This window comes from Lepidothrix coronata, unplaced genomic scaffold, assembly GCF_001604755.1.
Source record: "Lepidothrix coronata isolate B3197 unplaced genomic scaffold, Lepidothrix_coronata-1.0 Scaffold45, whole genome shotgun sequence".
Classification (NCBI taxonomy): domain Eukaryota; kingdom Metazoa; phylum Chordata; class Aves; order Passeriformes; family Pipridae; genus Lepidothrix; species Lepidothrix coronata.
Genome location: NW_016690225.1, coordinates 446,938 through 470,672, shown reverse-complemented (window position 1 = coordinate 470,672; position 23,735 = coordinate 446,938). Strand labels below are relative to the sequence as shown.

General features: G+C 38.8%; 1 protein-coding gene across 2 annotated transcripts; it reads left to right on the top strand.

Moving 5' to 3' along the window:
• The first annotated feature begins 157 nt into the window (after positions 1 to 157).
• On the top strand, positions 158 to 21,615 carry ACP1 (acid phosphatase 1, soluble). 2 transcript variants are annotated; one of them, XM_017814512.1, is made up of 6 exons: positions 158 to 286; positions 12,289 to 12,362; positions 12,471 to 12,584; positions 17,030 to 17,091; positions 19,308 to 19,413; positions 20,317 to 21,615. In XM_017814512.1, the coding sequence occupies exons 1-6, from the start codon at positions 244 to 246 to the stop codon at positions 20,392 to 20,394; spliced, it is 477 nt and encodes a 158-aa protein (XP_017670001.1). In that variant the 5' UTR covers positions 158 to 243; the 3' UTR covers positions 20,395 to 21,615. The 2 variants fall into 2 exon arrangements, with proteins under 2 accessions (XP_017670001.1, XP_017670002.1); XM_017814513.1 differs by lacking the exon at positions 12,471 to 12,584 and adding an exon at positions 12,640 to 12,753 and having other exon boundaries at positions 182 to 286; positions 20,317 to 21,148.
• Positions 21,616 to 23,735: the final 2,120 nt, after the last annotated feature.

Below are 23,735 nucleotides of genomic sequence, written 5' to 3'. Positions count from 1 at the left end.
GGTGAGGCGGGCGGGGCCGGGGCGCCTGCGAACCGCCCGCTCCCCTTCGTGCCCCGCTCGGTCCCGTCCCATCCCGCCGCTCCCGCCTCGTCTCGTCCTCCTCTCCCCACCGGTCCCGGTCCCGGTTCGCGCTTCGCCCCTTTTTCCGCCTCCAAACAGGCGAATCCCGCGGCCGCCCCTAACGGCCGGTGCCGTAAAGCGCGGCGCGGGCTGCGCGACAGCCGCGAGGTCCCCGTGTGGAAGATGGCGGCAGGGGAGGCGAAGTCGGTGCTGTTCGTGTGTCTGGGTGAGCGTGGCGGGGGCGCGTTACGGACGGCACTGCTCCCGCTCCCTGACCGCCGCTGCTCCCGCACGCCGCTCCTCGGCCCAGGGCGCCGGCGGGGATGGCTGGGAGCGCGGGGAGACGAGGGCCCGTGGCAGGGCCGGCGCGCCCCGCCCGCCCCGGTGCCGCGGGCGTCCCGCCCGAGGGAGCTCCGACCGTTTCCCTTGTTGGGGAGAGCCGGAGCAGTGGCCAGGAAGGCAGAAAGCGTAATCTGACTGCTCCCTGGTTCTGATAGGTCGGAGTAATGAGGAGAAATTTTACACAGAGCGTGGCAGAACACGGGAACAGGCGGACCAGAAAGGTCGTGGAGTCTCCCACTCTGGAGAGAGTCCAAACGCACGTGGACGCGTTCCTGTGTCACCTGCTCTGGGTGACGTTGCCTTGGCAGGGGAATTGGACTGGGTGATCTCCAAGAGGCCCCTTCCAACCCTAGCAGTTCTCTGGAATCAGTAGGAAATAACAGGCGAAGTCCAGTGTTGAAAAGCGCAAAGGTTGTGCGTGGGGAAGAGCAGCAGCTAAACACGCATAAACCACCATCAGGGGTGGTGACTGTGAACAGCCTTCTGAGTTGTGCAGCTCTTGGCTTCTGAACAGCCAGTAGGGGACAGGGAGCCTGCCCACAGGTTTGCTGTTTGGAACACCTGGCATGGAAAAGGGAGAGAAGACTGCAACAAAAATGACTAAGTTAATGAAACAACCTCTGCAAAAAGAGGAAAAGTACGTTAGGACTTTAAGAAAAAGAATTTAGTGGAGGCTGATCTGTCATGATCTAATAATGAAATCTTGATCTGTCATGAAAATGAGGGAAAAGAATAAGAATTTTTTGAAAGGCTACCAAAAGGAAGAAATAGAAAACTTTTGTTTTACAGATGTTCTGTGTGTTTATGTTGTAAATGCTGTCATGCAGAGTCATAGGAAATAGAAGTGTAGATGGGATCAGAAATGACTTGAATGTTTTTCTGAAGCTTAAGACAATAAATTACTGATAAACAAGATGATCACAACCAACAAATTGCTGAATTGGCTGCACGGATTACAGAGCCATGCCCCATTTTGTACACACTTCCATCAGGGGATAACAAGCTGGATGGTGCTCTACTCTAATCTAGGAGTGCTTTTAACATTACCTGTGTTCCAGCCTGTATAATCTTACCTGTGTGCTGCGAATCCCTGGCATTTTGCCAGGTTTGTTACAAAACTATTGGTTAATGTTTGGGCTTTTCATTATCTGCTTTTCTGTTGTAACAGGAGACATGCAGATTAACTGAATAGCAAAACAAGAGTTTAGTTTTGTGAAATATGTTCTGATGTTTACCTTAGAGTAAAGTCAGCCTCTAATAATAATTCAGGAAAAGCATCCTTCACTGAGGGATTATCAGTTGCTGTATGTTTGGAAAGCAGTGGCCTACACAAATGTTTTTGTATAAAAACATCTTAATTAACATGAATCCTTCTTCCCAAACATGATGTTCCAAAGGCTGTAGTAATCACCATCCCCGTGTGCTGAAAGATGAGCCAGCGGAGAAGGAGATTGGCCTGGCTGGACAGGGAGCTTTGGCTGGAACTGAGGGAAGAAAGGAGAGATTATGACCTCTGGAAGAAGGGGCAGGCAGTTCAGGAGGTCTATAAGCATGTTATGAAGTTACGCAGAGAGAAAAATTAGAAGACCCAAAGACCAGTTAGTACTTAATCTGGATACTGCTGTTAAAGATAACAAAAATGTTTTTGTAAATACATCAGCAACAAAAGGAGTGCTCAGTAGAATCTCCATCCTTTGTTGGATGCAGGAGGAAATAATGACCAAGGATGAGAAAAACGCTGACTTATGTAATGCCTTCTTTGCCTCAGTGTTAAACAGTAAGACCAGTTGTTTTCCAGGTACCAGCCCCCTGGGCTGGAAGACAGGGATGGGGAGCAGTATCACAGAATCATAGAATAGAATCACAGAATCATTAAGGTTGGAAATTACTTCCAAGATCATCAAGTACAACCTTTAACCAAACACCAGTCTCTCAACTAAACCACAGCACTAAGTGCCATGTCCAGTCATTTTTTGAATACTTTGGGGATCGTGACTCCACCACCTCTCTGGGAAGCCCCTTTCAATTCTTAACCAGCCTTTCGGTGAAAAAAATTCCCCCTGATGTCCATCCTGAAGTTCTCCTCTTGCGCAGCTTGAGGCCATTTCCTCTTGTCCTGTTGTGAGTTGGCTTGGAGGAAAGATTGACCCCCTCCTAGCTACAACCTCCTTTCAGGTAATTTACAGAGCCTCAGCCTCCTTTTGTCCAGGCTAAACAAGCCCACCTCCCTCAGCTGCTCCTCATAGGACTGTGTTCCAGACTCTTCACCATCTCAGTTGCCCTTCTCTGGACATACTTCAGCACCTCCATGTCTTTCTTGAAGTAATGGACCCAAAACTAAACTCAGGATTCGAGCTGTGGCCTCACCACTGCTGAGTACAGGGGGATGATCACTGTTCTAGTTCTGCTGGCAACACTATTCCTGATACAAGCCAGGATACCATTGGCCTTCTTGGCCACCTGGGCACACTGCTGGCTCATGCTCAGCCAGCTGTAAAACAGGAACTCTAGGTTCTTTTCTGCCAGGCTGCTTTCCAGACACTTTTCCTCCACTGAGGGAGCTGCTGGAAGTGCTCACTGAGCCACTTTCAATCATTTATGAGCAGTCCTGGTCAACTGGGGAGGTCCTTGTTGTCTGGAGGTTGGCAAATGTGATGCCCATCTAAAGGAAGGGTTGGAAGGACGATCTGGGGGAACTACAGGCCTGTCAGCCTGATGCCGATGCCAGAGAAGGTCATGGAGCAGATCATTCTGAGTGCTGTCATGTGGCACATACAGGGCATCAGGCCCAGGCAGCATGGGTTTAGGAAAAGCAGGTCCTGCTTGACTGACTTGATCTTCCATGACCAGATGATCCACCTAGTAGATGTTGTCTACCTGGACTTCAATAAAGCCTTTGTCGCCATTTCCCAAAGCATTCTCCTGGAGAAACTGGCTGCTAATGGCTGGGACAGATGCGCTGTTTCCTGGGTAAAAAACTGTCTGGATGGTCAGGCCTAGAGAGCGTTGGTGAAGCTGGCAGCCAGTCGTGAGTGGTGTTCCCCAGAGCTCAGTATTGGGATCAGTCCTGTTTAATATCTTTATCAATGATCTGGTTGAGGGGATTGAGGGCAACCACAGTAAGTTCACAGGCAACACCAAGTTGGGTGGGAGTGTTGATCTGTTGGAGGGTAGGAAGGCTCTGCAGAGGGATCTGGACAGTCTGGTTGGATGGGCTGAGGCCAAAGCCAAAGGTTCAGTAAGGTCAAGTGCTGGGTCCTGCACTTGGGTCACAACCCTGTGCAGAGCTACAGGCTTGGGGAAGAGTGTCTGGAAAGTTGCCCAGTGGCAAAGGACCTGAATGTGCTGGTTGACAGCCGGCTGAACATGAGCCAGCAGTGTGCCCAGGTGGCCAAGAAGGCCAACGGCACCCTTGACTATCAGCAATAGTGTGGCCAGCAGGACCAGGGAGGTGATTGTTCCCCTGTACTCAGCACTGGTGAGACCGCGCCTCAAATCCTGCATTCAGTGCTGGGCCCCTCACTACAAGAAAGACGCTGAGGTGATGGAGAATATCCAGAGAAGAGCAATGAAGCTGGTGAATGGAGAGGAAGTCTTACGAGGAGCAGCTGAGGGAGGTGGGGTTGTTTAGCCTAGAGAAAAGGGGGCTGAGGGCAGACCTCATCACTCTCTACAAGTACCTGAAGTAAGTTACAAGCGATAGGATCGGAGGAAACTGCCTTAAGTTGCACCAGGGAAGGTTTAATTGGGTATTAGGAAAAGTTTCATTACCAAAAAAGTTGTCAAGCATTGGAAGGGCTACCCAGGGAGATGGTTGAGGCTCTGGAGGTATTTAACAGACTTGTAGACATGGTGCTTTGGGACATGGATTAATGGTCAATTTAGGAGTGCTGGGTTAAGAACTGGACTCAGTGATCTTCAGGGTCTTTTCCAACCTAAACTGTACTATGCTTTTGTGAAACAATTCATACATATGAGTTTGTAAGCCCTTGATGATTTGCACTGTAATAAGTTTCTAATGCAGGTTGGTGTCTGAGGAGCTTTTATTAGTGTAAGATAATATAATAATTTATATTAATTAATTATTAATTTTAAGACTGAGGACTGGGTGGACAAGTCAGGACAAGTGTTAGTGGGATGGGTTTTTTAATCAAATCACATATTGTAAATAGCTTTTAAGTTTCCTCTTCTGTGTTACTGGGCTATAAAAAATAGCCATAATGGTATGTGGTGTGAAAAAGCTAATTGACATGATAAGCAGTTCTTTTTTCCAGTGAAATATACACTCTTTTCAGTTAAATTTTGTAGGCAAGTTGTTTCTTCTTCTTCCTGCTTTAAGTTTGCTTAATTTTCTCTGGTTGTTCTTGAAGAGTGATACTTTTTTCTTATAAATTTTATTAGAAATAATAGCTGAGATTATTGCTGAAAAGAGTACTAAACAGATTTCTAGAACCACATTTATCTGTAGTATTCTTTGCTGGTTAATGAGGTATATTAATTCTTAAATTTGCCACATCCAGTGAGAGTGGATCCCAGAAAGTACAATTCTTACATTTTCTTTTTACATTGTTGTGAAAGAACCGTATTACTGAAATATCTCTTGACTGTGTTCTTTGTAATGAAATAAGCAGATATTCATTACACAACAAAATACAATCTAGTTAATGTGCATAACTACATTAATGATAAGGGTTCCTCATCATTGAGAGAATAATGAAATACTCAGAAAAATATGTAATTACAGTATATGAAAAGACACCAGGAAAGAATTTTTTTCCATTTAAGCAAAGAAATAATTAAAAGTGGAGGTGAACCAAAATGCAGTTTGCTCATTTTACACTTACATAGCTCATGTAATTAATGGTTGAGCTCCAGAAATGAGCTTAATATGATGCTGTGTTATATAAGTCAGCCTCATCCTCTCTGATGACTTGTCCACTATAACATAACAAGCTGAATGGGCGCTCTAGGCCAGGCACTGGCTTACTGATGTCCTCCTTGGATGGAAGAACAGTTGTAAGACAGGTGGACTGTTTAGCAACATGGTTTTGGCTGGGTCCTCAGAAGATTAATGCTTGTTGTGAATCACTGAGTATGAGTACTGTCACCAGGGATCCAGACTGCATAAAATCATTTCTGAAATGGCAATTAACTTGTTGGGTATGAGGACATTAGATGACAGAGAGATTTGAGTTTTCTAGTTCATTTGTCACGATCTATTATATGTGTTTAGATATAGCCAAATACTAGGCATAAAGGGGACAAAATGCTATTTATAGCTGCAGAACAGGAAAGCAATAGGTTGGGTAAGACATTGAAGAAGTCATGAAAAGGAGATGCTGTAATGAGGATTCTTAGCAAGCTGACAAAAAGAAATAATGACATTTTTTGGATAAAGAAGAGAATGTTAGATAAATGTAAGGAAAATGACCTCTGCAGCACTGGTAATATACCTGTAAGAATACAATATCTTATTTAATCTGTGTTTCAGAATGATGCAGAAGTACTAGAGAGTTGAAAGCATGGTTGTAAAAGAGATCTTGGAATTGAAAAACAAGATGTATGCTTAAAACATACTGAGTCTGATTGTTGTGAGTAGGTGCTTATGTGTTGAAAACTTGTATTTTCCTGGTCAACCTTTAGGTTGCTGAGAAAAGCATAATGTTCCAGCAGTTGATAATTCAGTATAACTAACCTTACTGCAAGGAAAGTTTTCACACACACAGATGAAAAGATCAGGGAATCTGAACTAAAATCAGTGCCTTGAATGCTTCCTTACAAAGGTAATTGAATGCTAAGTGTGACAAGATAGACTTAACTGTAAAGAATTATGAGCAGTTAGTTTTAAACACTCGCTTATGAAGGGGAACTGCTGAATGATGCAAATGATGCCAGGAAGCATTATTACAATTTCTAGGAGGAACTGACCATGTGTGGAAAGATAAGAGCAGTTTTTTGAATGTGAGAGGATGAAATGTAGTAAAACTTTTGCTACAATCAGCAGACAGGAAAAGAAAGGAACAAAAGAAAAGCATTGTTATTTTCATTTGGGAAGGTCTGAAAGAAGTGGGGAGCTGAATAAGGAACAGCCAAGATACAAAACCAATTGAGGGAATAGATGATTGGATCAATATACTTAAGAATGGGCAATGAACTTGAGCATGAAATGGATTCAAGTTGTCTTTCCTGCCGGGAGAACCAGTGCTACCATTTCTGTCTGGGAATAGGTCAAAGATTAGTGCAGAGACTGGAGTAAGAACTCAAAAATTAAGCATTGGCTGAGATAACCATCAGAGAAGTCATTGCTCCTAGAAAATGAGTGACAAAGCTTGGCTTCTTAGAAGTGATTGACAAATGGTTCCAGTACTGATTCTGTGATTCAAATTTCTTATCCTTGTATTGTCGTATTTGGGGATGTTTGTGGGATTAATTTCAATGGGTCAACACTATCTGGGTACCTTGGGTACTAGTTTTCTGTGATTGAAAATGTCACTACAACTTAAATAGCTTGAAATGTAAAAAATGAAGGGAGAAGATGGAGATTCAGCAAACTTGAATACTGTTATCTCCTACATAAAATCAGCATGATCAAATCAGTCAGAAATACAATAAAGGAGAAAGGAACACTAGAGGAGGATAGGTAGCAAAGAGGAAGTGTAGATAACATTTAAGGAAATATGGTTCAAGTCCAAGGAGGAAGGTAATTGCCCTATGATTCTTTTTGTGAAATTTCCCCCTTCACTCCCCAAATACGGCTGTCAATCCATAGCTTAGGGAATACTGTGCGTCTGCAAGGGATCTCAGAAAGCCTGGAAAGACCAATGTGGGATGTAAAACTGGATGTGAAGTGGATAGAAATTATAGTGGGAAAGGTGACTGGAAAACAATGATTGAAGTTTGCATATGTCAGTGGGATGAGATAGGACTTTACATCAATATTGAGATGAACGATAACTGTTGCAAGGAGTAGTGAGGGTAAAAGAGTTGGTTAGAATGAAAATAATATTGCAGAGTGTGCAGGTAGAAGAGCTGCTAAGTCAGTTCTGTGGTTCTGTCTGTAGTTGCCAAGAATAGATCTGAATGATGACTGCAGTTCCCTAACAATGCTGATACCTCTGGTAATATCTGGAATGCGTTGTCCTGGAAGACATTAATTTTTAAGTCACAAACTAGGTTAGATGTTTGTTTCAAAAATGATGTAACTGTAATTTCTAGTTATTGCCAGAAGTGATAGTTAATAAGTTTAATCAGCTGGCGATCATGGTGTTTGTTCATCATGGTCTTTTATATGATATCATTAAAGATTACATTTATAGCATTTATTTTAAGTAGTGAGTAGGTTACAGAAGAGTGAAAATTTGGAGCAAGTAATTCAATCCATATGAAGCAGAAGGATAAACAAATGGAAAAAGCCATGAAGTTTTATTTCAAAACCACCATTTTGAAATTCTGGGAGCTAGGTAAGGAGTTATGAGGACCAATAGTATTAATAATTTTTTTTGCCAAAATGTTGACTGTAGTAATGAAAGTTACTGTTCACACACAGTTGTGTGGGATCATTCATACAGAGGAATAATTTTGTACAGGATGAAATAGATGGCCTCAACAGCTGGTGTAATGGAAACAGAATTTAATAGTTTAAAAAGAAGACGTAAAGAACACCTGTTTGAAGCAGCACAGAAAGATAGGAAATGCACAAATTAGGAGATGATGATTGTAAATTTGATACTCATGAACTTGTCAAATGTTGTAGTAGTTATCTCAGGTTATTTTCAAAAGAACTAAGTACATATGTCAGACTTTTTTTTCTTTTATAAGACAAATTGGAACAAACTTTTCCTGCAGTGTAGTCTGTGATTTTATTTGTCAGCATTCAAGAAAAATAAATTCAAATTAGAACAAGTGCAGAGTTGACTTAACTGGAGGGATTAGATAAGGGTCAATTTCATGAGGAGATTGAGAACTTGGTTTGTTTAGTTCAGCACAGCTATGCTTGGCAAGAGTTCTGTATCTGTTGAAGGAAAGAAAGGTTTTTAAGGTAGAGAGTGATGTTAACCAAGATCAGATGAGCACAGGCTTAAGTGGAAATTAGAAGGTTTCAGGAAATTAGTATCTGGAATAGCCTTTAAAGATAGATGATGCTTTTTGAAAGGGAGCTGGATGTGTTTTTAAGAGAAGTGATGCTGTATATGCTTGCAATATTGAAGGACTGGGCTCACCGATACGAAGGCTATATTCTATCTTATGCTGTACCACGTTCCCTGTTGAAATTGTATTGTTTAATGCTTAACTCACGTACTCAAGTAAAGAAATGAGATTTTTTTTATTTATTACCATATTTTAAAACATTTTTATAATTAATAATACTAACCTATTTTCTCACTTAACTGTTTAAGAAAACCCAAAATTTTACTGTTTTATTTTTCTTCCAAGAATGATTTCATTTCTGTGCATGGAATAAACTAATTCAAACAACAGAAATAGTATGTCTTCTCCTGGAAGATCTACTGCCATCAGAATTCACCTAGTATTTCAGCAAGATCAATTTCTCAATGATTAGCCCGTTCCTTTTGCCATTTAGTGATTCAATGTTCTCTAAATCTTTGACAGCCAATTTGTATTGCTTCAGTCCTTCACTTCCCTCTTTGTGAATTTTATAGTTGGCATGAGTGACAGCACGTTATTAAACATCCAGATCATACCAGCTTTTCTCTCTAGAAGTGAAGTGTCTACCTTGGTGCTTTGTTTGAAAATACAGGCATGAAAATGAGCTTAAGTGCCTGATCTGAAAATTTCTTTTTGCTTATGGAAATTTAGCTTTGTTCATGGGCATTGGGTTTTTTTTTACTGTTTGAGATTTGGAAAGAATCAGTAGCAGAAGAGTCCTCTATTCAGAGGTACAGAAGTGAGTTTTGCCATTTCTGGTATTTTGTACTTGTCTGCTCAAAAGTCAGTAATGAGCAAAGTTACATATTCTGTTTGATGGAAAGTGAAGATTTGAGTGTATGAGTTATTGTCATCTTGGTGACATCTCAAATATTATGAATATCTATCTAGTTACTCAAAATTTCTGAAGGATGAAAAGGTAGAAAGACTTAAAGTAATCACCGAATAGGCTTTTTGTTTTTGTTGAGACAGTTAATTCTTTTTTCAAGAATATGAATTTCTGCATTCATTTTTAAGAGATCTACCATAGATGGTTAACTTAGTTACAGCTTCAGCAGCGAGCAAAAATGCTATAGCTCCATCATTTCTAGTTTTTTAATGGGGCAGTACTGCATTGTTGAAACAGGTTCTTTCTAAAAATAAGGTCAGATCAAGTGGCTAGTGCAACTGGAGGCCATTGGAAGGGAACACTGATTATGTATGTATATAATTAAGTACCTTAACTGTTTGTTAGCTGATTGACAGCACTTCAGCTTTTTACCACATGTTATGTTTTGTTCCTAATCCTCCATATTTTGGACTAAAAAAGTTTGGAATCTTTTTTTCTGAGTTGTTTTTAGTGCTTGTGTCATTGAATTCTTTTTGAGGGGGATTTGGAATTGGTATCTGGAAGCTGCTCTTGGTGAGAGTTCTGTTTGATCTGCAGTGACTTCAGTTATCAAGAGCATTTTAAACTACAGGTTGTTCAGTCATTTCACTATGTTGTTTTCACAATGGTGGTGGCTGTGTTTTGGAGTTGTCCAAAAGTTTTTGTTCACAGGTAGGTAGTAATGTAAATACTTTAGGCAAATATTCATGATTGTTCATGCATTATTGAAAGTAGTATGTAGTGGGTTGACCCTGGTTGGATGCCAAGTACCTGTTAAAGCCACTCTCTCACTCTCCCTCTGCAACTGGACGGAGGAGAGAAAAAAATACAGCTAAGGATTCATGAGTTGAGATAAGAGCTGGGAGAGGTCAGTTACTGATTACCTTCACAGGCAAAACAGACTCATAGTGGGGATATTTAAATTTATTACTAACAGGATAGGAGCCAAAGAGTTAGGAAAAAAAAAATCTTAAAACCACCTTCCCCTCACCCCTCCTTCCTTCCATGTTCTCCCTCCTCCCCCCCAGTGGTGCAGGGGGACAGGGAATGGGGGTTACGGTCAGTTGTTGTTTCTGGCGCTGCTCAGAGAGAGGAGCCCTTCCCCTGCTCCCGTGGGGTCCCTCCTATGGGAGACAGTCCTTGATGGACCTCTCCAGCATAAGTCCGTCCCACAGGCAACAGCTCTTCCCAAACTGCTGTCCCATGGGTCACTTCTCCATGGGATGCAGTCCTTCACAAATGAGCTGTACCAGCATGGGTCCCCCACAGGGGCCACAAGTCCTACCCAGGAAACACCTGCTCCAGTGTGGGCTTCCCTCTCCATGGGCTGCAGGTCTCCATCAGGACCCTGCTCCAGCATGGGCCTCCCACAGGGTCACAGCCTCCTTCAGGCATCCACTGGCTTCAGCAAGGGCTCCTCCCTGGGCTGCAGGGGCACAGCTGCTCCACCATGGTCTGCATCACAGGCTGCAGGGGCCTCAGCTCTGGTGCCTGGAGCACCTCCTGCCCCTCCTTCTGCACTGACCTTGATGTCTGCCTTGTTCCCATGTTCTCACTCCGCTCTTCCCTGACTGGAATTCTTTCTGCGCCACAACCTTCTGTTCTTAAATATGTTATTACAGAGGTGTTACTATTACTCCTGGTTGGCTTAGCCTTGGCCAGCGGCAGCAAGTCCATCCTGGAGTCGGCTGGCATTGACTCCTCCGGACAGGGGAAGCTTCTAGCAGCTTCTAACAGAAGCCAACCCTGTAGCCCCCCCTCCACTACCAAAACCCAGCCACAGAAACCCACTACATGATATTAGTTAAAATTTGGCAGTGTGTAGGAAGATTTGAAGATAAGAATTATACGCTGCCATTTAAATTTCGTAATTTTGTGTGGTCTTCTGTGATCACATACTCTTTGTGAAGGAGAAGAGAGGGATGTGCTTACACAATATTCCTGCTATTTAATGATTTATTTTCATATATTATGTTTCATATAATAATATGCATTTCAAGAGACTGATGGATAGTACAGAATCATAGAATGATTTGGGTGGGAAGGGATCATCAGCTAGATGATCTAGTTCCAACCCCCCTGCCATAGGAAGGGAAACCTTCCACTAGACCAGGTTGCTCAAAGATCCATCCAGCTTGGCCTTGAACACTTCCAATGATGGAGCACCCACAACTTCTCTAGGCAACCTGTTCCAGGGTCTCACTACCCCTATTGTAAAAAAAAAAATAAAAATTTCTCGCTCATGTCCAATACAAATCTTCTCCATTTCTGTTTAAAACAGTTGTCCCTTGTCCTGTCACTACAGTACTATTTATATATAGAAAGGCTGCACTAAGATCTCCCCAGTCCTTCTCTTGTCCAGGCTGCACAACCTCAGTTCTCACTGAGAGGTGCTCCAGCCCTCTGATGATCTTCATGGTCCTCCTTTGGACCCACCCCAGTAGGTTCATGTCCTTCTTGTGCTGGGGGCCCCAGAGCTGAATGCACTAGTTCAGGTCGGGTCTCATGAGAGCTGAGTAGAGGGGCAGACTCACATCCCTTGATCTGCTGCCCATGCTGCTTTAGATGCAGCCAAGGACTGCATTTCTGGGCTGCAGATGCACACCGCTGGCTCATATCCAGTTTTTCATCCACTGGTGTCCCCAAGTCCTCAATCCCTTCATGCCACAGTCTGTATTGATACTGGAGATTGCTCCAACCCAGGTGCAGGACTCTGGGTTTTCACATAAGCAATATACATTCTGTTTAAGTAAATAAAATCTTTAATCTGATTTGCGCTGAAAAATCCACACAATTATTGATATTTTTGTTTCAATAGTCTGAAAATTCACTTTAATCTCTTGTTTCCATAGGAAACATCTGTCGCTCTCCAATAGCTGAAGCAGTTTTTAGAAAACTCGTAACTGATGAAAAAGTTGAACACAAGGTAAGCTATTTATTTTTCTTCCTGCCTAAGAAATTACTGTCTTGTAGCCAGTTAGAATTGTAAGCAGTGAGAAAGGAAACTTAAAAATATAAATTTGTTTTTCTGTAGTGGAGGATAGACAGTGCAGCAACATCTACCTATGAAATAGGAAGCCCTCCTGACTATCGAGGACAGAATTGCATGAAGAAGCATGGCATTCCCATGAGTCATATTGCCAGGCAGGTACTGTACTTTAATTTTCTTTAAATATGTGTATGTATTTGTTTTGTTGTTACAGTGGAGGACAGACAGTGCTGCTGTTTCAGACTGGAACGTGGGGCGCTCCCCAGATTCAAGGGCTTTAAGCTGTCTAAGAAATCATGGCATTGAGACAGCCCATAAAGCACGGCAGGTAGAAGAGAGTGTATTTTCTTTTTTATTCATACCCATGCTTTGTTTAGCCCTAACCATTGCAATCACGGAAGTCATTTGACCAGTGCATGGTTAAGCATCAAGTAATAAATACTATATGTAGTTTTTCAAAGGACTTCAAAGTGGCCTTATTTTTCTAGTTGAGCTTAATGAGTTTCTTGTTACAAAGCTTCATTGGAGGTATAACTAGGAAGCATTGGAGCAGTTTGTGCATTATGGAAAAATCTTGCCTTTAAATGTTTAGTATTTTGGGCATTTTTTAAATACTTTTTAAAAATGGATTTACTCTAGTAATCTGTGATGCATCCTTCAGCAAAAAATTGCATATTTATTTAACAAGTCCAAAAAGAAGTAGAATACCTGTTCATCTGTCACAGAAAGCTTCTGCTCTTGCATGAAGATCTTTTAAAAATATTTAGAGTGCTAAATTAGAATGAAAGCACTCAAACCCAAGATTAGTAGCACAGTTGGTGGTAACTTCAGAGGAAAACATACCCTTGAAGCATTCTTAAGGATAAGACAGGTTTGTCACTTAGTGAAATCCTCTAAGTTTTAACCAAAACTCGTATCTGTTTTCATTAACAAAAGAACATGTATTTCCATGCTGCATTCCAGACAGATTGGAAGTAAATGTGTCTGCATCTATTTAAATAATTCAGACACTCAAATAAATGCACATAATTTACTTCAGTTAACTATTCTCTGGATATAAGATATTCCTTTAGGGCTTGACCTTTACTTAGTTTGAGTTTATGCCACTAGTTCTTGTACTGACAAAAAGATCAAGTAGTCTTGGTATTATCTTACATTTCTGTTCCCTTCAGAATTTTGCTAGACCGTACTGAGGTCATATTTACTTTCTTCACTTTCAAAGACCACATGTTTAGTTTTTTGACTTTTTAAAATAAATTCTCCCAATTAGTCAATTGCCCTCTACTGACCTCTCCTGATGTTAATCTCCCTTTATATAATAAACAGAATTAAGCACAGCAACATTTCAGATTTTTCATTATTTTACTATTAGAATAATTACTAAAAAAAGTCTTGTAATCTTTTCCTGTTACAAGTTCTGGATTTACTATTTATCAGTGCTTGCAAACATCATTATTTGGCAATATACAAGCTAAATGGTACTGAAACTATTCAGCCAGTGTTTCAGTCACAGCAGTGTAACATATTTGTTTTCTTAGAAGATATGCCTTGGAAACTTAAGAACTGTTCTTGGATATTCCTAGAGTAGTTAAACTAAAGCAAAGGACCCAAAATGAGTTGATCCTCTGCCTTGAAATGAATCTATATATCCTCCTTTGGCAGAGAGGGAATGGAAACACTTTAATGAAGACATTTGCTTATACATTCTAGCAAATGAAGAGATTCTTAAAGCAGAAGACCCTAAAATGTTACATATACAGGGAGAGAAAATTAACAAGAACGAGACAATAAAATGAAAGACTAAGAGGATGAAAATTTGTCTAAAACATCCCAGTACAAGCAGTTTCTTTTATAAATTTAAAGAAAATCTTCAAATCCCTGAGCTGCAGGTAACTGTTCATTTTGCAGTGATGTTAACTATGTAACTCCAGTTTACTTTTTTTTCCAAACTTCTGTCAAATGGTCTCTGTTGATTCTCTAAACTGCAGACTTGTTATGGTCTTGTCGTACTTCTGAAGAGAGAGGTACTCAAGAGTGTAAAATAGGACTTTTCAGAGTGGTCAGATAAATACAAGTGGAACTGTGTTTGTTTTAGAGACAAACTCAAGGATAGAATTTTGTGTGAGACTTGTTTCAGAACAGATTAAGGAAAATTTAATACAGAAGCTGCAGAAATAGAGAGCAGGGATTTACCTTTGTTGCCTTTGAAATACTGTCTTAAGATAAGTACCTCATACAATTATCCTCTTCACTCCTGTGGAATACTGGTACTCTCCCAGTGAAAGTCATTTTCTTTCATGTAATTTTGTGCATAATTATGATAATCATGGATTTTACCTTTTTTTAGTTCAAAACTACAAGAATGATTTATGTAAAAGGGAATGTTAAGTCGGTTGCATCCTACCATCATATGCAGTGATCTTTTAAGTGAAAGGTGAAGTATAAAAATAAATGTATATACAAAATAAAGAGTTGTTGACATTTTAGCCCATGGTGGGCTGCTGTGTGTTTATGTACCCATTGCAGTTCTCTAAGCTCTTAGTCTTCATGCACAAACCAGATAAGTTTTAATCAGTTTCACTTTTATTCATGCTGAGGCCAAAATTGATTTTCCTATGACTCATACCGTGCATTTGCCTTAAATATGAAATTGAGATTAGAAGCAGGTTGTATTAAACACTGTTTCACAACTGGATAAATTTGAGGATTATTGCTTCTCTTGGGGTTTTAGACAGAGAAAATGAGATTTTTCTTCTGTAAATAAAGGGAAATGTTTAACAAATAAATTAATAATGGTTATATGCATTTTTTTAATGTAAGGTTATTGTTGTCTGCGTAGTTCCATCCAAAGTTGAACTTGAACTCTCCACTACTCTTCTCAAAATGTACATAAATTTTTATGTCCTCAATTCCCCCAAAATACTAGTTTTCATAGTTTTGAGGAATATCTTCAGTTCCCTGGAGTTTGCTCAATTAGGCTTTTTGTATCTGATGCTGCTGTAGGGCCTAAGAGCAGAAGCCAAATGGTAATCTTGGTTTTAGGGCTGCATTTGCATCTGTGTTAGTGCTGGTCATAGTATAATAACTGTAACATTGTCAAGTGGGAAGTGTGGCAGGTGTGTTTTTCCTTTTTTTCTTAATTTTTCTTCTTACATATGTCTGTATAACAAAGAAATCTGTGCCCTCATATTTTCATAGGGGCCTGTATTTAGCTGTGTAGAGCAATCAGAAGCAGCTTGTAGAGGTACTGCTTAGATTTGCCAGGAAAACAGAGCTATTTCCACTGCAAAAATATTTTCATAGGTCAGAGGCACTGCATGAATACAGCAAATATTTTTACAGTGAAAATAAACAAGTCTGTTAGTTTTTACCATTAACCCTTTCTTTTCTCATACTTCCCCAACACACCTCACCCCTTCAATTCTCTTTGTGTGGAATGTTTCATTTATGGCTTTATTCTGGTGATAATTTCTGTCTGTCTTTTCTTACTCCCTGTTATGGGAGCTTAATCAGTATCTATTTGCTGTTTGCACAAAATGGATGTTTTGCCATCTAAATCTTTTTTTAGTATGTAAGTAATTTTTACAAGTTAAACTTCTGACTTACAGTATGATGTTTTGTCTTTTTGTCTGTTTACTTGCTTACTCACCTCTCTAGCCCATCCTTCCCAGAGATGCCTGTCAGAAAAACCTGTTCTGAACAAACTTTCCAAGTTTATTGGTTATGATACTTCACATAGGACACATAGGCCACTGTGTGAAATGCAGTCTTAATGTGAACTCATTATAGATTTTATTCTTTTTATTCATCCTCATTATGGACACTTGGTTCAAAACCCTATACTAGCATTGTGGGCATGGGCTGGGAACATTTTAGCCTAAGCTAAGGCTTAAATGTAAACTGAAATACAATGACAGGTAAATATCTGCAGCTGTCTTTATAACAGTAGAGATGACATTAGAAAAAGAACAGATTGTATTATGGTAGGAAGATTACAATAGATTTTTTTCACATCATACTATAAATTTTGTGAATTTACATGGCCTAAAATATTGTGGATGCATTTGTTTTTAAGAGATTGTAACTCATACCATGATACTTCAGCTTTGAATTTCACCTGGTAACTTTTCCTGTGCAGTGGCAAATTTCTAGACTGGAAGTATCGCAAGTGATTCCGGGTTACCTACATTTTTGTTGTTCTATCCAGAAAGTAATTTTTCTGTTTTATTTTTAACCATTTTTATTGCACAGTTTCCACATTTGGAAATCTGCTTTAGTTTTAGTAGTTGAAAAGTACTAGAAATGTCACTTGTAATGATGTCTAAGTTGCTGCATGAAATATAAAAAATAAAAAAAAAGGAAAGATTGGTTGAATAGCTGACTTGGAGTTTTTTATGGAATTCTTGCAGAAATGGATAAATAATCATGGTAAAGTATATTTAAAATGCCACAACTTATTGTAAAAATTTATGAAGATGCAGTTTTATTCTTTCCACCTGTGTCTTTTTTAGTAAATCAGAGATACAGAATTTGAAAATACTTTTTTTCCTCTTCTTATAAATCAAATGAAGCTTGTAGGCTAAAGCATCTGTTTTTAATTCTAGGTTACTAAAGAGGATTTCCAGACCTTTGATTATATACTTTGCATGGATGAGAACAATCTAAGGTAATGTATGAAGAAATTGAACAAATTCATGTGGATTACTTATAGTGATGTCTCATAAGTCACTTTGAAGACAGATGTCACATTTTACTGCTTAGCTTGTCTTGGTGTTCTTTTGTTTTGGGGTTTTTTTTCAAACGTGTATGTGAATGATATCCTATTAGGATAGATTCTTCACTTCTAATAAGTTTAATGAGCTAGAAGTCAATGGTTTATTTGTGTGATATGTGCCAATCAAGGATTAAGGATGGAAATTTAGGTACTTTGTGCTATATACAGCTGATGCCTGTATAGTTAAGAATGAGGGTGTACTTAATGTCTTGATTGAACTGATCTGTTTTTCTAATTGCATGGTACTTAACAGAAAAACTGTGGCAACTTGGAAAGGATTAAATATGGTAACGGTTTTTTTACTTTTTTTATAGAAATAGAATGAGCTCTGAAATAAGCAGAGTTGTTAGCTGGGGGAAATCTTGTTTTATTGTTAGCTGTGTTCTAATTAAGTGCTCTTTAGAAAGATTTCGTGAAGTAGCTGCCTAGTGTAAAAACTGGGTATCACTAACAAAATTTCTACTCAAGTATATAGATATGAGTACATATGTATATACATAGGAGCTGAGCTTTCAAAGTGCTTGTAAGGGCTATTGTCAAGTTAGTTTAAAAAAGCCGAAACCACCACAACCAACAACAAAACAAAACCCAAATGAAACCCTGTTAGTAGAACATAAAGACTTCTAGAAGCAGCACCACTTCACTGAAATAAGTATGATTTTATTGAATTTTCTAGAGTATGCTGAATGACCTCTCTTCCAGAGTCTGCATGAACAAAGGGTATACAACACTTGACTTGATTGCAGTGTCTCAGGCAATGACGTGACTAGGCTTACTTCTATTTTCACTTGAATTCTTAAACAGAAACTTCAATTAACAATTTATATGATATGAACTATAGAGCAGAAGAAATGTCAGAACTACAACTGGGATATTGCTACTGCTACACTACAGTTTCACCTTAAACTTGCACTGAGTTCAACCATTTGTAGCACTGGGAGGGCAAGCTGATTACAGGTGTTGATGGAATGCCTCATGTCAGAAAAGGAAGATTTGGGACATCCCTTTTCTTTAGTACCAGAGCCATCTGGCCCTCTCCTGTTCACTAAGTGGTCTGTCAGAAGCCTTTAAGAAAATGGTTTGATGTTTTTTCCAATAATAAAAGGCTAGAGAATTTATTGAAAATCTGTAAATTCAAGCAATACCTTCTTGGTTGAAAGAGGAGCCCTGGTTTTTCTTCAAGCAAAACCAGTATTGTGGTCTCATTGCTATTTCTAAACTATTTGAAATTAATTTATAAGAATGAGTAATTAGAAATTTAATTTCTGAATACTGATAGACTTATGACTAAGTATTCACAGGGGCTTTTTTGCCTTTTTTAATGTTAAGTAAAATGATGATTTGGTATGGAAATGTGTAATACTAAAAGAATTTAGTATGTTCTGGCAGTTCATTGTGAAAATCATAGTACTGAGCTGCCTTTACTCTGGAGATGATGAGAGGTGCATTTTAACTGCCTTTGGGATCATAGATGGCCATTTGTAAGTAGATGGGGAAAATGCCATCTCAAAACCAGAATGTTTTATCAATGAGAGGTGATGTAGAAGGAAGAGGATGTGACAACTGATAAAATGTTACAGTATATCAAAAGGAAAACAGATGTAGATCACTCATTTACCATTTTCTGTTAACTGACTGTAGTAGGACTTGACATGAGTTAGAGGTAGTATTGATAGAACTTGCAGTATACCAATTTAATCTGGCTTTGAACAGGTAGGAGATGCTTACTCATACTTCTGGAGAAATATCTGGATAATTTCCATTGGTTTTTGTTCAACACAAGCTAAGGGTAGATACTGAAAGTACTAATAATTGATTTGAGGAAGAAGTTGCTGAACTGACTGGTACAAAGTTTTGTTAAGCTACAGGTTGAGTGCCTGACTGTTTATGCTCTGAATTAAGTTTATGTGTATGTCTTCCATACTCAATTAAACCAGACCCCACACAAAAGGAAAGAAACAAAACCAAGCAGCAGTGTAGGGTCCACAGGATTGAGTCCAGACGTGTGTTATTTTCCTGTGTTGTCTAGAAATGGTCATGAACATCTTGTGTTGATGCCAAAATTCTGGCAAAAAATTCAGGGGAAAATTTTATGTTCTCTTTTACAGAGATCTGAACAGGAAAAGCAACCAAGTTAAAGACTGCAAGGCCAAAATTGAGCTACTTGGAAGTTATGATCCACAGAAACAGCTTATTATTGAAGATCCGTACTATGTATGTGTAAGAAATTCTTTGGGTGGCTTGATTAAAAATTGTGTATGTGTAGTATATAATCTTTCCAGATCCCACAGTTGGCATGTGACATATAATGTAAAGTTATACAAAGCCAAGTGTAAACATATTTTTTTTTTAATGACAAGGAAAGAATATAAATTACTGGATTAGGAAAGGATAACATGTCTTTATGCTTGCATTTATTTACATTTAAATGCAGTGCACCTATATTTTCAATACTGGTGAAGCCCTGATTGATCAGCCTCCTTGCAGAGGATGTAATGAGGAAAGATAGAGACAAAGGCATGGACACAGGTAGTCAAAGAAGTTGAATAATACAAGCCAAGAGCAAACAATTAGATTAATATTCTTCAGTTTAGCAAACAGAAGTGGATAAAGATGCAGTAGGGTTCTATAAAATCTTGATGTAATGGGAAAAACTAAATAAGGAATTGCTCTTCATTACCCAGGAAGTAGAGAATATGAAATGGTTTTAATGGGGGAAGCAGATTCAAAACTTAAGAGTTTTGTTTTGTTTTCCTTTTCTGCACAGTGCTTCATTAAACTGTGAAACTCAACTAGACAGGTTAGTGTGAATGTAAAGAAAAAGGGAAAAAAATTATAAGGGCTAAAAAAGTGAATAGAAGAAAAATGTGTGAAGAAAATATGTGAAGGAAAGTCATCTGGGTCTGTTGAATACAAAGTCACAGTGTTTGTGGAAATCCTTGAGTTCAAATTAGAGAGAAATATGCAAAAACTATCACCATGTATTTGCACCATTTTTATTCTTTCCTTGTGTCTGTTATTTGGCATTAATGACAATGGAGAAACCCATATGCAATTTTTATTTTTTTTTAGTTAGTATTGCTATTCTTACAGTCTTTTTCCTCTCTTCTTTTCTAGGGGAATGAAAAGGACTTTGAAACTGTTTACGAGCAGTGTCTTAGATGTTGTAAAGCATTTCTGGAGAAACCTCATTAATGCTTCATCATTTAATTTCTAAAAGAAAATAATTAGCTTTTCCTGAAATATGTAAAGTTGACTTGATTGATACATTTAAATTGTAAAATTATGCCTCTGTGTTCAATACTTATTCAGTTGAATTTTGTATTTTAGCTTTTCTGTCATCTAATGAAAAAATATAGAAAGGTTTTAATTGGATTACACGATCAACCATTTTGTCACTCATCAGTGTAGTAATAAAGTATATAATTCAGGATTAATTTATCTGTAAACCCTTCGGTGCTTTCTCACAAGCACTGCAAAACATCTTGCTTCTTTATGTGCTGTATTAACTAAACTCAGGTCTTGTCATTGTGTCCTTAGTGACTTAATTTCAGTCAACTTTCAGTGGGAATCTGAGATAATGGTTGATGTGTAACTTGGATGTGTCAGTATCATGAGGCAGCCTTTGAATGGAAGGTGTTTCACAGGAAGCCTTCTAGACTCAAAGAACTGCTGCCTGACAGACATTGCTCTTAGCACTATTTGAAAGCTTAAGCAAGCAAAACCTCCTTGTGTGTCATCAGGATCCAGTGAAAATAGCTTTTTCTGTCAGTTTAAATCCTTAGTTATTCAAAGAAGAAATAATTTTTGTTCCAGTTCACTTTTATACTTTGAAGATGAACAAAGTTCAGAAACTGATTAGGACTTCTGGTCTTCCTTTGTTCTTCTGGGTGATTCGTAGCACACTGACACAAGTACATGAAACATAGCATTTACTTTGATGACAAAACATATCAGCTTAAAAGCTGAAATGTGAAATCACATTTTGTATCTTATAGTAGTAAAATGCTCAAATCCATGCAATGTAATAGATGAGAAATTTGCTATAATTCCAGTTCCTACATGAGGGTCAGACAGTATTTACAGATTTACTCAGGAGAACGGACAGCCTGTCAGAAGTGTTCTCTGAGAGCACAGTTCAACCCAAATGGAGTTCATCTGTACTATAGTACAAAGTAAACCAAAGGCCAGTAAGTAGATAGTTCTGCTCTTGGACAAGATGCTTTGTAAAAATCTGTACCTGCTTGTCTGAACATCACCTTTCTTGTCTGCCTTAGAAATGTAAATGCACTGAGATCAGTAATGTAACTGGTACCATGATGATTTTTCCTATTTTGACTAGTATCAGCATTGGTATGGACTAGCATTACCACATTATCTGTAAAACTGGATCTATAAAATTTGGTTTCATATTTATTTAGCCTTTTTTTTGTGTCTCTTCCTGCCTTCCAAAGTAGCAGTCTCTGTATTTGTAACCTACTTTATCTTCTGGGGGAGAGATGTATTTCAATAGAGGATACTGTTACTCCTGGGGAAGTTGGAATCCTGGTGTCACTCTGTGTGTGTTGAAGCCTTCAGGATAGGAATTAAATTTCTTGGGACTTTTGCTGTAGAACAGCTATTTTGTGTTACGGAGCTTTCTGTTTTGTGCTAAAATTTCAGTCACACCTATGACTTAAGAACCTGCTTACAAAAAGGCAGGTGGTACAGGGAGTGCTTAAACACAGAAATTGGAATCTTTGTGCATTATTGCATTACCAGTAGTTTTGACTTCTAAAAAACAAGCTAGAAATTTGCAAGTTAATAGCTGTTTCACTTCAGGGACAAAGAATAATACAATATTTCAGGTCCGACTAAGCACTGACTCTGGAAAAATTATTGTCCTTTGCTTTTATGCATGCTTTTACAAAGTAAATGGGGAAAAATGATGGGCAGTAGGGACAAACCCTCTTAAATGTGGTTTTATGCATTAACCTCAAAGGTGGAAGTGTTTAGGCATAATCTAATCTTATTCTCTGCCTGAATGACCATTTCAAAGATTCCAGTGAAATTAAAATAACTCACAAGATTTAGAACATGATGACTGGTACTTTCCCATTCATGGCTGTGTAGGAATTCAGCAGTTTCCTACATATTAAAGCTAAGATTTAAAGGTCTTAAATCTTTATCTTTGAGCTGCTGGGGTAACAGAAAGGACATAAAAGGATATGGTTGCTTACCTTTACTAGGCTTAGCAATCTTCCTGTAAAGTGATACAAACTATTTGTGTTAAATTCAGTTCAGATTTAAAAGTTTCAGCCTTGAGATACATATTCAGCAAGTAATCTGTTGGCTAAATAATTCACTAAGTGTACTAGGAGGAGTAAGGTGATAGATTGATTTTTATCATTAGTAGTTTTTTTTCTGGAAGAGGGGAAGGAGATGACCATGGTATTATATGCAAATTTGTAGAAGCCAAGAATAGAGAACTGGAATTGCCTTCAGGAGGGACAGTTGCATGGTACTGTTGGTTCAGTGGAACCACAGTGAAGCACAGAGTTCCACCCACATGTTTACTGCAGGTGAGCAGCTGAGTGAATCCTGGAGAAGTAGATTCCTTAAACTACCATGTTTCCTGTAGCCATATATTGCATCCATTGAGAGATGAAACTTTAACATTTACTGTTCACTGAAAGCAAATAAAAACTTGTAATTCTCTCCTGCTAAACACAGCCACGTTCTTGCATGGGATTTTGTACTTCTGCCATTTTCTCTTTTCTTCTAAAGAGCTGGATGCTGAAGGCTCTTAAGTGGCCATTTCAAGAATCTCAGCTCCTAGAGTTTTCAGGGTGGGGAGGGATGTTAGTTTCGTTTTTACATTTTGTGGTTCAAATTGAGGATAGAAAGAAAACTAAATGCCAGTGTAAGTTAAAAGTACATGTGGTTCATCTACAGATTGCACATAAAAAATTTCTTCCTGTTTGAGCCATTTTATTTTGTTAACTGAATTTAATATCTGATTTAAGGAAGAAAGGGAAATGTGTATCAAGGCTTCTCAAGTAAGTGTTCACTGACTTCTTAAAAATTCTACAATAGTAAAATGATTTACTGGACATTTGCTGATTATATTGCCTTGCAGTACTATGAATAGACTGCAGATTATTAAAAAAACCCCAACAACAATAACAAAACCCACAAAAACAAACAAAACCCCAAAACCAAACATGAACAAAAAGCCCCCCCCCCCAAACAAAAAATCCTAAACCAACTGTAATTCATAAAAAACATTCCATCTTATAATGCTGGAGAGAATTGGAGCAGCGTTGTGGGCTTGGAAGACACACAGAGAGTGTCCAGATTACTGAACTTCTCTGAGGTGGATATAACTTTCCTTCTTACACTAGTAAGCTCTTACTGGAAAGAGGTTTAACTGTGAATAAATGACAGTAGCTACCAGAGGGTAGCTTGTTTACCTGGATTCAATGAACAGAAAGCAAACTGAGAACAACTTAATACCAAACACTTTATTACTTACGCTTGTTATTTACAGTATTTAC

Excerpts from the sequence above, each read along its gene's own strand:
- ACP1 (XM_017814512.1), top strand. The coding sequence starts at position 244 with ATGGCGGCAGGGGAGGCGAAGTCGGTGCTGTTCGTGTGTCTGG. Across the intron at positions 12,363-12,470 it reads ATGAAAAAGTTGAACACAAG|TGGAGGATAGACAGTGCAGC; the intron begins GTAAGCTATTTA and ends GTTTTTCTGTAG. Across the intron at positions 12,585-17,029 it reads TGAGTCATATTGCCAGGCAG|GTTACTAAAGAGGATTTCCA; the intron begins GTACTGTACTTT and ends TTTTAATTCTAG.